General features: G+C 43.2%; 1 protein-coding gene across 2 annotated transcripts; it reads left to right on the forward strand.

The window, feature by feature from the left end:
• Window positions 1-1,798: 1,798 nt before the first annotated feature.
• On the forward strand, window positions 1,799-16,341 carry LOC105031602 (adhesion G protein-coupled receptor E5). 2 transcript variants are annotated; one of them, XM_013132168.4, is made up of 18 exons: window positions 1,799-2,070; window positions 4,602-4,808; window positions 5,495-5,632; window positions 5,765-5,896; window positions 6,232-6,357; window positions 7,254-7,297; window positions 8,099-8,200; window positions 8,387-8,540; window positions 9,417-9,536; window positions 9,750-9,946; window positions 10,139-10,324; window positions 10,425-10,619; window positions 11,345-11,466; window positions 12,485-12,580; window positions 13,067-13,225; window positions 13,502-13,673; window positions 13,957-14,055; window positions 14,277-16,341. In XM_013132168.4, exons 1-18 carry the CDS (start codon window positions 2,016-2,018, stop codon window positions 14,316-14,318), a joined length of 2,346 nt encoding a protein of 781 aa, XP_012987622.2. In that variant the 5' UTR covers window positions 1,799-2,015; the 3' UTR covers window positions 14,319-16,341. The 2 variants fall into 2 exon arrangements, with proteins under 2 accessions (XP_012987622.2, XP_012987623.2); XM_013132169.4 differs by lacking the exon at window positions 5,765-5,896.
• Window positions 16,342-16,481: the final 140 nt, after the last annotated feature.

Here is a 16,481-nt window from a genome sequence, read left to right on the forward strand (position 1 = left end):
TAATTCAAATATTTCAAGTTGCAGGTGAAAAGGTAGGACACAGTTGCAGGGAGAACTGAGGACTTTAAATGAAAATAACCAAATCATCAATATGACCTTTAGTTAAGGTCAGAACACGTTTGTGTGCTCTGAATGTTAAGGACTGCTCATGGGACAGATGTTTGCAGCACCCCTCCATCTCATGGCTATGCTCCTTTACTATCTCTGTTCCCTTGTGACAGTTTTTCTTTATGTATTCTTTTGACTGTTTAGCCTAACGAAGTGCCTTGGTGCTGACACGGCTGACTTGACATTAAAAGGCAAACACATTCTCACAGGAGCTGCCATGCTTAACGCCAACCTGTGGATCTGGGCCTGTCCTGATTTGACTTGGGATGCTAGCACTGTGGGACAGGAAACCGTGTCCTGCTGTACTGACTGGCACAGACTTGGAAGAATACAGCTCTAAGCGACATCGCTGCTCAGCAAGCAGACTCAGCTGCACTCTGATCTAAATGCTATGAGTTTTTTTGTTGTTGTTGCAATGGGCTCTTTGATCTTTGACAGGGATACATTCACTGGTCTGCATACCCCACACCGCACAGACCCTCAAAACAGATGAGCACAAAAACATGAACCTTGAAGGACTGAAGGCAGAGCTGCGGTGTGGCTAGCTGGGGTTCCAGTGGATGGGGTGTGGGGGGGGAAGAGGGACCCACAGTCCATCTCCGAAGGAAGATGTGAGGCAGTTTGAGTCTGACGATAAACAGCCATGGGAGGCAGTTGGCCAGCACTCCCGGAGAATACTCCAGAACAGCCCACATCTGACCTTGACCGAATCCGTGTTACCACAACAGGACAGTTAAGATAGCATCCAGGCCCCCCCCCCGCCGCCTGCCCCCCCTGCGTCAGACAGACAGACAGGTTCACTAGTTGACAGTCCCGATTGTCTTCAGGACGCAGAAGAACCAGCCCCCGCATCTGTCACAGGGATAAACGGCACCCCGCAGATCTCTGAGCCCCCCCCCCCCCTGCTGACCCCTGAGCCCCTCCCCGCTGACCCCTGTGGGGGAAAATAACCTCAGAAATATCCAATCCATGTCAGTGTAAACAAATGTTTCCCACGCCAATAAAGTCCTTTAAATTGGATTAAGAGAGCGAGAGAGGGGACATGCCACACCACTGGCAAAGACTGCATTACTTACTGGCAAACACTCAAAACTTGGCAAGGGGTTTAAAGTAGCAGCTGTTCAGATTTACTCTTACCCTGCATACGACCAGTTATAGGTTCCGCCGTACTCAGTTTCAGAAGCTATTCAGATATGTGTCGCCCCCTCCCTCTTCAGATAACTGAAGCGTTTTAAGCCTACTGGCGTGTTTAAGGTGAAAGCTCTCTCATGGACCTGCAGCAGAGACCCCCAACCTTACAGCTACACGTGTGTGGCCGGGGGCCAGGTGCAGAGACACACAAATCTCTAACTCTGTTCAAATAAATGTCCAACCACAGCAGCTAGAGTCCTGAGGAGTTACTGGCCAACCCTGAGAAATGGCCAACCGGCAGAGAACAGCAGACATTCTAAAGATAGGCAGTATTTAGACCTTTATTTATCTTCCCTTCTCATTCATAGTTTAACTAACATTGTTACAACTCTAAACAAAAGAGAGACAGAAGGAGAGAAGTACAAGACGGTGAAAGAGAATCGAAGCTAAGAGAGGGTGAGAAAGGGGCAGTCTGAAAGAAGCAGTCTGAAAGGGGCAGTCAGAAAGAGGCGGGCTCTAACTGTGGAGCTAAATTTCTGACCAAGAGGGCTGAGGAGGAAAGAGTTACTTTTCTAGGCGCCAGTGGGTCACAGTGTGAGAGAACTGCCTCGTTCAAAGAGAAGGAATCGTTTCACATTCTATTCATTTAACTTTGTTCCAAAGGATCACAAGGTTTTAAGCTGTGATTTTCTAAATTCAACTCAAACGGATTAACTTTTTTTTAATTCAAGCTGATTCTTGTGGAATTAGTCTAATTTGGGTACTACTCGTGGTGAATGCAATATCAGCCGATCATTGAGATGAGGTACAGAACCGTTCTGCTCATTCTGGGTGAGTAACATACGCCAGTGATTTGATTGCAAGACCGCGCGTGTGAGTATCTGATCCGCGACTTTGTAAAGTCTGCGCAAAGATAAATATAACGTGAAAAATAAGTTCCCCCCAACGACTGGTACAAACCACAATTGGGCATAATGTTAGAATTGTGGTTACTTTAATGTTTAGGCATGTTAGCCCTAGGTTAAGCATAGTCACATAAATGTGGTTTTTGAGGTGAAGGTTAGGCTATGGGTTTGAGTTAAGTTAAGGATTGTGGCTAGGAAATAGAGAACATGGATTTCCTGGTCAGGTGTCAGGTAAAGAGGACCGTGGAACGCAGACGATGGCATAAGGAAAATATATATGCTGTTTTTGCTACTTAAAATTTACAAATTGTCCTTTTCAGCCAGAGCTGAGCTGAATACTAAATGCTTCCTTTCATTCGTTAATGCTGGTGGCAGAGCTAGCCACAGAGATGTCATAGTGTGAAACATACGAAAATATAGCCTAAAGTCAGTCGGCTGAGGGCTGAATGGGGAAGCCAGTCTTATGGTATCGTTCCCCCACGTGTTTCCATGACATTTAAGTTGTCTGGGTGAGGTTCCACTAGGCTTTTTACAGTATATGCAGGTTACCTTGGTTACAAAGAGTTCTGTTCTTCCACCAAATCTAGTTTTGGGACGCAGTTGGGGTTTGTTGTTTTGGGGAGTTGTTATGTTGTCCTGAGTTTGTCCCGTGTTTAGCTAGGTTTTGTTCGTTTCTCTGTCATGTTATGCCTTTGTTATAAATTGGCTAGCGATTAATATGCCATGTTTCAAGGTACAATTTGCTACATTGTGAGTTAGTAGCGTTACATTATGTTACAGATTGGAGATGCTATAAAATCTCATAAAATGCCATGTTTCATGTTCGTTAAGATACAAGATGCAACATTGGGTTAACAATGTTATATGTTGAAAGGTTTTATAAAATGCAATTGTAGGTTACTAATGCGGGGTGATTCTGAAACGTGTGGACAGAATATCACAATTTCCAGGAAGCAACACAATAGCGACACTAAACCTAGTTAGTTGATCTGAAAAGCTCCTCTATGAGTCACGTCCGGGTATAAACACTACTAGATATAATGCTCCCATTTACCAGGGCTTGAGTGTTCATATCAGGCAGGCCCGAACACATGCCAAGAGGAATTCGGACCTAGAAAGAGACAGATGGACATTGATAAAGAGAGAGGAGGTAGAGAAAGGAAGATTGAGTGACAGTAGAGAACTGAGAATGTAAATAGACGGAGGTAGGTACTTAGAGGGTCAGAAAGAGAGAAAATATATCTCAACTAAAAAATATATATATGTGTAAGAGAGGAATACACAAAGTCCAAATAAGGTTGGAAAATTACCCCTGATGTCAAGAAAAATACTACTGAAAATGTGAGAAAGTATATTTCAAAATAATAAATACTGAAGCACAAACATTCATATGCCCCCCCCCCCCCCACCCAAACAAGGACTGATAAATAGAATGAGAGAGAGGGGTAAAACAGAAAGACAAAACATTTGGGAATGAAAAAGAGAGGAAAGGGACAGAAAGAGGAGAGAGAAAGTGAGATGACCTCACATTAACACCGTGTTGCTTATTGAAGGGAAGTACTGTGTGTGTGTGTGTGTGCGGGTGCGTGTGTGTGTGTGTGTGCGCGCCTTCAAGGGTGTTTGTGATTGTGCATCATACATATACTCTGTATCTGAAGCACAGTCTAAACCACAAGCTTCCGGCCCTAATCTCTGCCTCATTCACACACAGCCACTCAGAGACACACACACACACACACACACACACACCCACAGATGTACCTGCTATGTACCCAAAGTGCTATCTGAGAGATGGTAGAACATGTACTGAAAGTATTTTGTCAAGACACCCACACACACTTGTCTTAACTATGTGTATGTTTGTGTGTGTATGTGTGTCTGTGTATGTTTATGTGTGTTTGTCTAACATTAAACACAAAAAAACCTATGAACAGGAAATATGTTTGAAACTTTAAATAAATCAGTAATATGTTACGCAAGCAAACAAAACAATTGTGCATAGGCACAAATCATTGTAGACCAAATTCATGTATCAAAACACAAATTAATTACATTTTTAACTGTTTAAAATGAAGACAGCTATTTTCCTTTGACAAGGTAAAATCGTTAACATTTGACGAGGTAGAGGTAAAATCGTTAACATTTGACGAGGTAGAGGTAAAATCGTTAACATTTGACGAGGTAGAGGTCAAATCGGTCATGGAGCATACAACGGTACCTCTGTGTCTGTGTGTGTCTGTGTGTCTGTGTCTGTGTCTGTGTCTGTGTGTGTCTGTGTCTGTGTGTTTTCATCTGTAAAAGCACTTTGTGACAACTGCTGATGTGAAAAGGCATATGACTGTATTACAGATCAACTGATGATTGGTTTAATGTGTATTAAGAGTATTAACATGTGTACATGAGTAAACTCATATTTAATTACCAAAATAAATCTCTCTCTCTGTTTTCTACTGAAAGGACTAAATTTGAATCTACTGGGGAACACAGAGTCTAAAGATTGCCCCCCCGGCTTCATGGCCGATGGACAAGATTGTGTCGATGAAGATGAGTGTATCAATGGAGTAATCTGTGGAAGCGACGCCACGTGTATCAACACCTTTGGGTCCTTTGAATGCAGTTGCCATAATGGGTTCAGATCGTTTCACACCAACAATCATTGTTTGGGTGGGTTGGTTTTAACTTAAACTATTAAAATGTCCATACATTTATTACCAACTTTTCAAGCCCAAGGAGAAACAAACGTGCCTTACAGCAACATTTACATTCATTTTCTAAAATAGGCTTAATTCAATGTTCAATTAATTTGCATATTTTCTCAAATAAAAATACATATCTTTGTTTTTCTTTCGATAATTTGCATTTGTTTCCACTCCAGTGCATATTCTACCTTGATATGAACTGGTTCAGCTGCTAATAGGCCTATATTTGAGGTAGTCTTAGACTATTTATCTGGTGATCTAATAAGCCTATATTTGAGGTAGTCCTAGACAGTTTATCTGGTGATCTGTCAGCATAAAGGGTCTTTCTCTGGTGTTGGAGACAAATGAAAGGTTTCTACGCTCTGTCTGCGGTTTGGCAATAGGGGAGGGTTGGTTTGGCATGTAAAACACCAGAAAGAGGATAGGAGAACACATCCTTATCTCCCAGATCAACTTTGACACACACACACACGCACAAAAATACACTTCTCTATTCACAAGATCTGAAATAAACACTCAGGATACAGCATCAAAGAATCAGGTGTTGTGATTCTTACCAGTTTTGGATTTTGAATAATACATGTTTTTTATGATTTTTAATTAGGAAACTTGATTCAGTTCTATGTCTCCCATATGTCTGTCCCTCCTCAGATATCAATGAGTGCCTGGAGCCACTGCAGATCTGTTCCAACAACTCCAACTGCGTCAACACCATTGGTAGCTACTACTGTCAGTGCAAACAAGGATACATCCAGAGAGGCAGCTCTACTCAGCAAGGACACTGTGAAGGTAAGGCTACCAACTGGATGTCATTCTCCCTCTCCTCGCCTCTCTCTCTCTCTGTCATTCTGTTGTATATGTTTTCTACTAAACAGTTGTTACTCTTCCGCCTCCATCATTAACCCCCCCCCCCGCCCCCAGACATTGATGAGTGTAAAGGTAACGCTGGTATTTGTGGAGTGGGCGGGACCTGCAGTAACCAGGAAGGAAGCTACATCTGCCTCTGTAACCCTGGATACAGTAACTACGGCAGAAAACAGGCTCAGTGCTTAGGTGAGGGCAGACCCTGTTACCATGATGCATTGCTTCAAAGTTGCAGTGTTTGAGAGGATAAAACATGCAAAGCATGATGGGTAAATTGTGAACGACTGATCTGCAAATACTAACAAGCTGTCGTTTGTGTCAGGGAAGAGTACCTTTGAAGAGACAGAATCACAAGACAAACGGGAGAAAGATTGAGTAGAAGACTAGAGAGATGCAGGGAACAGAGAAGTGATAGGGAGGGAGCCAGGTCATTGGGGTAGTGGCTGAGCGGGCCGGATTGGAGGAGGGAGAAAGGTAGGAGACAAAGTAATGATCAGGACCCCCCCCCACCTTCTCTCCTCCAGATATAGATGAGTGTATCACTGATGTCTGTGGAGTGGGCGGGACCTGCAGTAACCAGGAAGGAAGCTACAGCTGCCTCTGTAAGCCTGGATACAGTAACTACGGCAACACACAGGCTCGGTGCTCAGGTAAGGGGGCGCAACCTGTTACCACGATGCGTTGCCGTGACAATACAGTAGGCTGTGATTGACAGGTTCAAAACCTTTCTCGATCACCTGCAGTGGTTGTGATTCTCTGAAACACAGCCAATAACTTCATCTGTTTTTCCTAAGAGCTAAACTAGAGCCGTCTGCCGTAGAGCATATCCCTGCTTGGAAATCCGTGACCGAATGCTTGCATCGCGGCACGTCCAAGCTTCACAAATTGCCAAACGCTTGTATAGAGGTTGCTCCAGCTGAATTCTGTAAAGCACTTTGTGACAACTGCTGTTGTAAAAAGGGCTTTATAAATACATTTGATTGATTGATTCAAAACCACAACCTTTTGTGTAGCAAGCGCCAAATTTTACCAAATGTGTTTTGAGGACCACATCACTACAAATCATTATATAGCGGTCAGTACCCTCCCATATCCCAAAGCCAGTATACCCAACAGACGCTCCTAACGTGCAACTGTTCACCCTCCGGTCTGGCATTTCAAATGATAGCAAACAGCATGTCATTGTGTGTGTTCTAACGTGTTTCGGCACTGTTGTGGAGAGTTCACATCCAAGTGTGTTGTGGTGTCTTTGGTGTGTGTCGTGGTGTGGTGTTTTTTGCGGTGTGGTGCAGGTCTCAGTCTGGATATAGTCAACCTGGTATCATCAGCAAGAGCGTTAATCTGGTACCACTTTGCAAAACAAGATTGGTTTGAAACCTCTGCAGATGAGGATGTGGCTTGTCTGGAAAATGGGTTTTAAAAGTTTCAAAAAGACGGAGGAGGAAGTCAGTTTTGTCATCACATGTTCATGATCTAATTTGTGGCGGTGAACCGCGGTGGATTGTGCTGGTGTAATGGTCGTGTTCTGTCATTGTGCTTCCTCTAGTTCTGACCTGTGACCAGTTCAAAGCCGATAAGACTCCTGACCTGGTGAGTTTTAAACACCCTCAAGATCAAGACTTTCATGGCGACACGAGCTCATGGCAGTGAGCAAAGCTAGTACATAAAACGTCATCATTTATCAGTGAACAGGCCACACTACAACATTTAAATGCTTCCATCCTGCCAGGATCAACCTCAGATCATACACCTGGTTTCCCGATACTGCAGTCTGTAGTTGCACTGCATGACTTTCACATCCTCCTCTCTCCTCACCCCTTTCTCTCTCTTTCTGTCCCCCCCTTCTGTTTATGCCTCACCCACTTCTCTTCTCTCTCTCTCTCTCTTTCTCTTTGGGCTGATTTACACTACGCTATTTTCTGAGACATATTGAAGAAGACTCGAGACGCTTGATTACTTTGTTGTGTAAACGTGCAGGCACTGACTGTTCAAGACGCGCCGTTCCGGCGTAGCGCTGCCGCACATTTTCGATAGAGAACCATTCCGGAGATGTGAAGACAATTGTGTTTGAACTGAATCAAGTTTCTTTTCCGAGCGCTCATATCACTAAATTGTCCCGTGTTTGACTGGCACAGAATATGCATTGAAACGCAATGGAAAACATTGTACAAACTAGGATAAGTCAATCTAGCATTTTACTCATTCCCTCCCCCTGTCACTCTCTCTCCTCCCCTCTCTCTCTTTCCCTCCCCCTGTGTCTCTTTCCCTCCCCCTGTGTCTCTCTTTCCCTCCCCCTGTGTCTCTCTTTCCCTCCCCCTGTGTCTCTCTTTCCCTCCCCCTGTCTCTCTCTTTCCCTCCCCCTCCACTTCTAATTAATTCCCCCGATGTCAGGCGGTTCCAGGCCTATCAGGTCTGCAGTCTGTGATGGAAAAGAACTGTCTGGCCTTAAGTAATTCAACTGGAGCAACGCCGACTGGAGAAATTCTTCTGAAGGTAGCATACACATACGCACTCATATTACAGTTACTCACCCACACACAGACAAACACACACACACACACACAGAGACACACAAACTTACATTTCATTTGCACACTGACAAATTGCACTTGCATGCAACAGAAATACCCCCTTAAATTCTGCGACTTCCTGTTTGCTTTCTGTGCGTCCTGTCTGTAGAATGTCACCAATGAGATGGACAGCCTTCTGTCGCATGGTCTCCTAGGCAACAGCCGGGAGGTAAGCGGGTTTCTAGGCACCGTAGAGAACGCCATGAGGCTCATTGCACCGCAGCTGAAGAACAACCGGACCAACATTACGTCAGAACACACAGGTGACACTGAACCCAACCACACACACTCACCGCAACCTCCAGTTCTAACCACAACCCAACCACACACAATCACCGTAACCTCCAGTTATAACCACAACCCAACCACACACAATCACCGTAACCTCCAGTTATAACCACAACCCAACCACACACAATCACCGTAACCTCCAGTTATAACCACAACCCAACCACACACAATCACCGTAACCTCCAGTTATAACCACAACCCAACCACGGACACTCACCGTAACCTCCAGTTCTAACCACAACCCAACCACGGACACTCACCGTAACCTCCAGTTCTAACCTCAACCTGACCACGGACACTCACCGTAACCTCCAGTTCTAACCTCAACCCGACCACGGACACTCACCGTAACCTCCAGTTCTAACCTCAACCCGACCACGGACACTCACCGTAACCTCCAGTTCTAACCACAACCCAACCACGGACACTCACCGTAACCTCCAGTTCTAACCTCAACCCAACCACGGACACTCACCGTAACCTCCAGTTCTAACCACAACCCGACCACGGACACTCACCGTAACCTCCAGTTCTAACCACAACCCGACCACGGACACTCACCGTAACCTCCTGTTCTAACCACAACCCTCAATATGACCTGGCTACACTGAACCAACCACGGACACTCACTGAATTGCCTTGTTTTGGCAAACTTGTCAGGACGTCTAGTTCTCACAGGTGTAGTTGTACATTTACATACGTACCCATGCACACGTTGATGTTACAATTAACATGACGACCATACCCTAAACCTAACCTCAACAGACAAACTTTTATGCCTAAAACTTAACCCTACCCACACACACATCTTAATACAGTCTTGGCCTGACACCTTGTTCTGTATGCAGAGTGTCATCTTGCCGTGAGAAGAGGACAGACTCCGCCCTCTGGGCCAATCAGTCTAGCCAATGAACACGCTCGACTGGACACCAGCTGGGAGACAGCAACTGGCAAGGGAGCGTACCAAGGTAGGCTTCCCTTCATCGTCACCATATCTGCAATTCAACTAATCATTGTATATTTAAGTAATGTTCCAGAAATTCCTTGATAATGGTATTCCTTCTGGTTCCCTCCCGATTCTAGGAATTTCCCAACCGGGAATCCTGGAAAACCAGTAAATATGAGAAAAGTTGTGATAGATTACTCAACCCTTGTACCTCGTCCACCCGTCCGTTCTGCAGGTTTTGCCGTAGCTGGACTGGTGATCTACAAGACCCTGGAGAAATCTGTCAACAACTCGTTCCAGGACCTCACAGACCCCACAGAAGACACAAAGCCAAGCTACCAGATCGGTTCTAAGGTGGTGACAGCTCTGGTCAGTAACCCGGACACAGACAGTCTGGACCAGGCAGTGCTCCTGACGTTCAAACACCTCCAGGTGGGTTTTGATGGTGGTTACTTGGAAAATATTTGGCCTTAACTTGTTATTATTTCAACGGGAAATGTTTCTCCAAACCGAGCAGAAAACTGCCCTGTCCTCGATTTATAAGTGGACGTAAAATAAAAAGTACAATATCCCTTTCAAAATGTTACCTGCATTTTACCCTACCCAAACCCCTCCCCTACCTAGATTATGCCGGAGTCAGAACAGATTAACTACACCTGTGTATTCTGGGAGGAGAGGCATGGCCAGAAAGAGGGCGGGGCTTGGTCAAGGCGTGGCTGTACTAAAGTCCTGTCTAACTCCACCTACACACAATGTTCCTGTGTGCACCTGAGCAGCTTTGCTGTTCTGATGGCTCTGTACCCCATAGAGGTATCAACCACACACAAACACACACACACACACATACACACACACATACATACTCTCACCACTGTCATCCCAAATCATCCTGACCTGTCCTCTCCTCCAGCACACATTTCAGCTGCGTCTGTTGACCTGGGTGGGTCTGTCGCTGTCGCTGGTGTGTCTGTTGCTGTGCATACTGACCTTCCGGCTGTGCCGATCCATCCAGGGGACGCGCAACACCATCCACCTCCACCTGTGCCTCTGCCTCTTCATCGCTGACCTAGTCTTCCTCGCCGGCATCTCTCAGACACAATACAAGGTAGAAGAACAGATGAAGTCATCTTACGGTCGCCTTGACGTCTGTTCTGTTCTGTCTTTCTGTTCTGTTTTTCTGTTCTGTTTTTCTGCTCTGTCTGTGTCTGTCTTTCTGTTCTATCTTTCTGCTCTATCTGTGTTTCTCTTTCTGTTCTGTTTTTCTGCTCTCTGTGTTTGTTGTTCTGTTCTGTATTTCTGCTCTGTCTGTGTCTGTCTTTCTGTTCTATCTTTCTGCTCTGTCTGTGTCTCTCTTTCTGTTCTGTTTTTCTGCTCTGTCTGTGTCTGTTGTTCTGTTTTTCTGCTCTGTCTGTGTCTGTTGTTCTGTTCTGTTTTTTTGCTCTGTCTGTGTCTGCCTGTCTGTGTCTGTCGTTCTGTTCTGTTTTTCTGCTCTGTCTGTGTCTGTCTGTCTGTTCTGTTTTTCTCCTCTGTTTGAGGCTGTCGTTCTGTTCTGATTTTCTGGTCTGTGTCTAACTTTCTGCTCTGTCTGTTATTCTGTTTGGTCTTTCTGGTTTGTCTTTCTGTCTTTCTGCTCGGTCTGTCTGTTCTGTCTGTGTCTGTATTTCTGTTCTGTCTGTTTTTCTGCTCTGTCTGTCTGTGTCTGTCCATGTGTTTTGAACTTGTTTCTTCCTCAGATTTAATAATGCTCTTACATATTGAGGGTTAAATAAATACCCCCCCCCTTCTCCCTCCCTCTCTCCTTTCACCTCTCCTCCCTCCCCCCTATGTAAGGGAGGTTGTGGGTTAGTAGCTGGCCTCCTCCACCTGTTCTTTCTGGCCTCCTTCAGCTGGATGTTGTTGGAGGGGATTCAGCTCTACCGTATGTTGATGCTGGTCTTCAATTCTGCCATAAGGTTATTGTTTTCCTCATCTTTATTCATATATTTAACAGTTGGCCTAATCTTTATTCATGCGCTTACCGGTTTTCCTCATCTTTATTCATATATTTAACCGTTTACATTATCTTTACTAATGTATTTAACCGGTTAACTCATCTTTATCTGTGTAGTTCACTGTTTACCTTATTTGTATTCATGTATTTTACAGTTTTTCTCATCTTTATTCATATATTTAACTGTTTACCTAATCTTAATTCATATATTTAACTGTTTATTTTATTGTTATGCATATATTTTATTGTTTAACTTATCTTTACATGTTTAACTGTTGTTACTGGGGCTGTTAAAGCAATGTGTCGCAATTGATCAACGTCATATTTTGTAAGATTGAATTTGCACAAATGTTGCCCTGAGGAAATAGTGAACACATTTCCATTGCCCATGATGCAAAACAACACCCCACTCTGGCGTCTGGGGAATTATTTTAAAGATTGCAGTGAAATATATCTTCAGTAACAGTCTGTTTGTTAAAACTGGTGGAGGAAACTGAAAGTGAAAGGTCAAACTCAAGTTTTCACCCAGTTACGTTAGAGGTTTGGAATTCAGCTTGAATAAGGGCCCTCGTGATTCTCAACGCATTATCTTTGGCATCCCTAGTTGTAACAATAATGTTCATCGTATACATTATCACATAATCTCACATTAAATAATAATTATAGATCAAGTTTAACTTTGAAAGTTATTATGTAATCATGTTGTACTTTTTGCAACTCTAAATGTTACTTTCATTTTATATTTGTAGCTATATTTGCATGTTTATATTATAAGAATATAGAATATAAGAATAAGTAATGTGTACTTCTGCATACTTTTTAAGTGCTTTCATTAATATTCTGGAATGTGCTCAATTAATAAAAATATATAAAACATAATAATTATAATGTATATTATTATAATAACATTATAATATTGATAATTAGGTTAATATAGTTAATAATTATAATAATTGTTAATAATACTATTTTAATTCTAGAACTAGGTACCTGTATGCTGTGGGATATGGACTTCCACTGGTTATTGTCCTCATCTCTGCCGCCACTTATCCTGACGGATATGGAACCAAAGAACAGTAAGTCTTTCTGAATGTATGTCTGAATGTCTTTCTGAATATATGTCTGTCTGAATGTCTTTCTGAATGTATGTCTGAATGTCTTTCTGAATATATGTCTGTCTGAATGTCTTTCTGAATGTATGTTTGTCTGAATGTATGTCTGTCTGACATACACAACACAACAACACAACACACCAAGGCAAACATCAACACACCAAGACAAACACCAAGACCAATACTAAGACAAACATCAACACAACACACTAAGACAAATATAAACACAACACAACAAGACAACACTCCAAGACATATATAAACACAACACACCAAGACAAACACCAAGACCAATACTAAGACAAACATCAACACAACACACCAAGACAAATATAAACACAACACAACAAGACAAACACCAAGACAAACACCAACAAAACACACCAAAACCACATCACAATCACAGCCTAACCATGACACACATCCCTGAGCTCTCCTTCTGTGTTCCAGCTGTTGGCTGTCTCTGGAGCGAGGCTTCATCTGGAGCTTCTTTGGCCCTGTTTGCGCCATCATCATCTTCAATGCGTTCTTCTTCGTCGTCACGGTCTGGAGGCTGGTCCAGAAATTCTCCAGCATCAACCCTGACCTCTCAAGGCTGCAGAAGATTAGGTAAAGGGAGTTGTATGGGGGAGGTGGGGGCTGGAGGACGTGTGTGTGTTGGTGTTGAGGGGGTGTGGTTTGGACAGTATGTGTGTGTGGGAGTTGAGGGGGTGTGGTTTGGACAGTAAGTGTGTGTGGGAGTTGAGGGGGTGGGGTTTGGACAGTATGTGTGTGGGAGTTGAGGGGGTGGGGTTTGGACAGTATATGTGTGGGTGTTGAGGGGGTGGGGTTTGGACAGTATGTGTGTCTCTAACACCCCCCTCCCCCCCGGTGGCATCTCTCCAGGGCCTTCACGGTAACGGCGGTGGCCCAGCTCTGTGTCCTGGGCAGCATGTGGATATTCGGGGTGTTCCAGTTCCAGGAGGAGGGCACCCTGGTCATGACCTACCTCTTCACCATCCTCAACTCCCTGCAGGGGGCGCTGCTGTTCATCATGCACTGCCTGTTGAACAAAACGGTACGGGGGGGGGGGGGGGTAGTCTCATGCGCACGTGGGCCTTGGGTATTTCTGTGCACCCAATCTGGATGTCTGTTTGGGTTTCTGTCTGTCTCTATGTCTCTCTGTCTGTCTATCTATCTGTCTGTGTAGGTCTGTCTGGGTTTGTCTGTTTGTTTGGGTCTGTGTGACTGTCTGTCTGTCCATATGTGTCCGGGTCTGTCTGTGTGGGTCTCTGTGAGTCAGTCTGTCTGTCTGCCTGTCAGTCACTAACAGTTTATTGGTTGGATGCTGCCCCCTTCAGGTAAGAGAGGAGTATGGCAGGCTGCTGTCCTGTGTGTGCACACAGCAGAAGAGTTACTTGGACTACAGCAGTTCCAACCCTTCTTCCAGCCAGTCCCAGGTACACACACGCACGCACACACATACGGACACCTGCTCACACACATATACACACACACATACACACATACACACAGACACACACTTGCTCACATACACACACACACACCCACTCACACACACATGCTCACAAACACACACACACTCACATACACAACCTCCTCACACATGCACAGAGCAGTAACATTCTCTAAGTTAAACTGTGACCGATTTCTATTCTAGGGAACAAAGGGTGACCAGAACACGGGAGAGTCCAACATATGATGACATCACCAAATCCCCACAATGCATCTTGTTTTACATCGTTGTCATTGACACTCAGTTGACAGCGACTGTGGGGATAGAGGAGGGTTTTTTACTGCAGCAGTACATGTCCCGGAGGAGGTGGCATAGCCCTGCGCCCCCACAATGCATCTTGTTTTTAATCAGAACGTCTGGACACTGCATCAACAGAATGCGAGTAGTGACAGATTATACAGCGTAACGTTAGCAACCAAACGACTTGAACTGCCAACTGCTGGGTTGCCAAGCTACTGCCACAATGTCCTGTCATGGTTGTTGTCTACTGTCTGACATAGCCGCCAAAGAAGGTACTGTTTCATACAATCTCATTGTACAGATTGAGATTGCAGTTTTTTTCAGAATATAAGCTTTCTGTCTTCTTTTAAATTTGCTAAATATATATATAGATATATATAAAATCATATTTATTGCCAAGAGTGAAAGCTATTGGACTTTTCTACACAAATTAAAGGGATAGTTCCCCGCCAACCCCCCAAAAAAGTTTTTAGAAATGACATATTTGTTTCTTAACATTAAACTATAGGTGTCATCATGAATTCCATTGATCAATCAAGTTCAATGATTAGTTAGGAACTTCTCTGACCATCTTGTCTACGCCTTGACACTCAAATCCAATGCAGGGCAATGGTACTCATCTAAAATATTGGACATGTGAAATATCCCTTTAATTCAGAGGAATTTAGAACTGAAACAAGGTGTTAGAGTGAAGACCAAATGGACTTTCATACTGTAAATATATAGACAGATGAAACCGTTAACATTTTGTTAATAACTCACACGAATAAGCCTCAATTTAACTTTTATATGTATATGGAAATACTTGAGAAATTATTGTACATGTGAAATGCTTTTGCAATTAAGGAACTGTCAAGGATATATATTTTCCGTGACAAAATATGAATAATTGCTTTGTTAATAATTTGTAAACAGGCTTATTCATGATAGTTATTATAAATGTTACAATGCTGCCGTTGTGTGTTATTGTGCCTTTGTGAAGAGCACGGTTCAAACCCTTAAACCCTTACAACACAGCGTTTACGGACACATCTGCAATGTCTGTTGTAGGACGTCTAAATGCAAGAAATCCGAATCCTGAAACTGGGATATCCGGGAAAGACTAGGATTGGAATAGGCCAAATGAAATGGTAACCCTAATGGGTCGATTCCGGGACAAATGTTTTAACTTTTGTCAGACTGTTTGGGATTTGTTGTCACCAATAACAAGTGACGTTCTTGGTTTGTAACCCCAACTGTCGATTGTCAATTTAAAGATGTAGTGAGGAATTACAAACTATCAGTAGAATCACTATCATACCTCAGTGAGCCGTGAATTTAGCTAATTCCATTTGTTTGAGGATGAGAAGGCTGTGCTCTTTGATTGGCTGATGAGAATTTATTTTTATAGGAAGTAAACACTGGCGCCCTGGAGGATTTGGTGTGACTTCCTGTAAACAATGCAATTGTATACAAACAATGTTTAGCCTTAAAATATGAGTATACTTGTAAGATTGCAGATAGTAATTCCTTGTATCCAATCTCTGTGTCCCTAAATTGTCTTTATAGATGGTTGCATTTCACCAGTAGGCCTACCTGAGCGTTAGGCCGACCAGATGTATTTTTTATTATCCTTGACTGCTTCTGAGGTTCCATGTTAGAATGAGATCTAAGATGATTTGACAAAATACTACAAATCAATAAGTACAGTCAATTTATTGGTTTTATTGCACTTTTACTTTGACATTGTTTTCTTAATTTTGTGTTTAATGCAGTCTTTGTTTTTCTGAAAATGCAAGATTTGTGTGTCCTTTTATTAACAGATTTGATGTTGACTTTGTATACACTTACTTTTTTACTTGACTATGGAAAATGTTTTTTACGCTTATAGGTTAGGTTTACGTTTGTGTTAGAGATTTTAGAAAATAGGTTTTAAATTTAGAAAATAAAATCCCGAGAAGATGATGTGAAAACCGTGTGTGTGTGTTTGTGTGTGTATGTTTAGGTACACCTGTATTAAATCACCTTTACAAGAAAGCCTACTGTAGATGCCTTCTTGACACACGTACGCGTACACACACACGTACACTTCAATAATCTCGTTTACGCAAGAAAACCTGTTACACTCCT

The sequence above is a fragment of the Esox lucius genome, chromosome 9, assembly GCF_011004845.1.
Source record: "Esox lucius isolate fEsoLuc1 chromosome 9, fEsoLuc1.pri, whole genome shotgun sequence".
In the NCBI taxonomy this organism is placed as follows: Eukaryota; Metazoa; Chordata; class Actinopteri; order Esociformes; family Esocidae; genus Esox; species Esox lucius.

Excerpts from the sequence above, each read along its gene's own strand:
- LOC105031602 (XM_013132168.4), top strand. The coding sequence starts at position 2,016 with ATGCAATATCAGCCGATCATTGAGATGAGGTACAGAACCGTTCTGCTC. Across the intron at positions 7,298-8,098 it reads CCGATAAGACTCCTGACCTG|GCGGTTCCAGGCCTATCAGG; the intron begins GTGAGTTTTAAA and ends CCCCGATGTCAG. Across the intron at positions 9,537-9,749 it reads TGGCAAGGGAGCGTACCAAG|GTTTTGCCGTAGCTGGACTG; the intron begins GTAGGCTTCCCT and ends TCCGTTCTGCAG.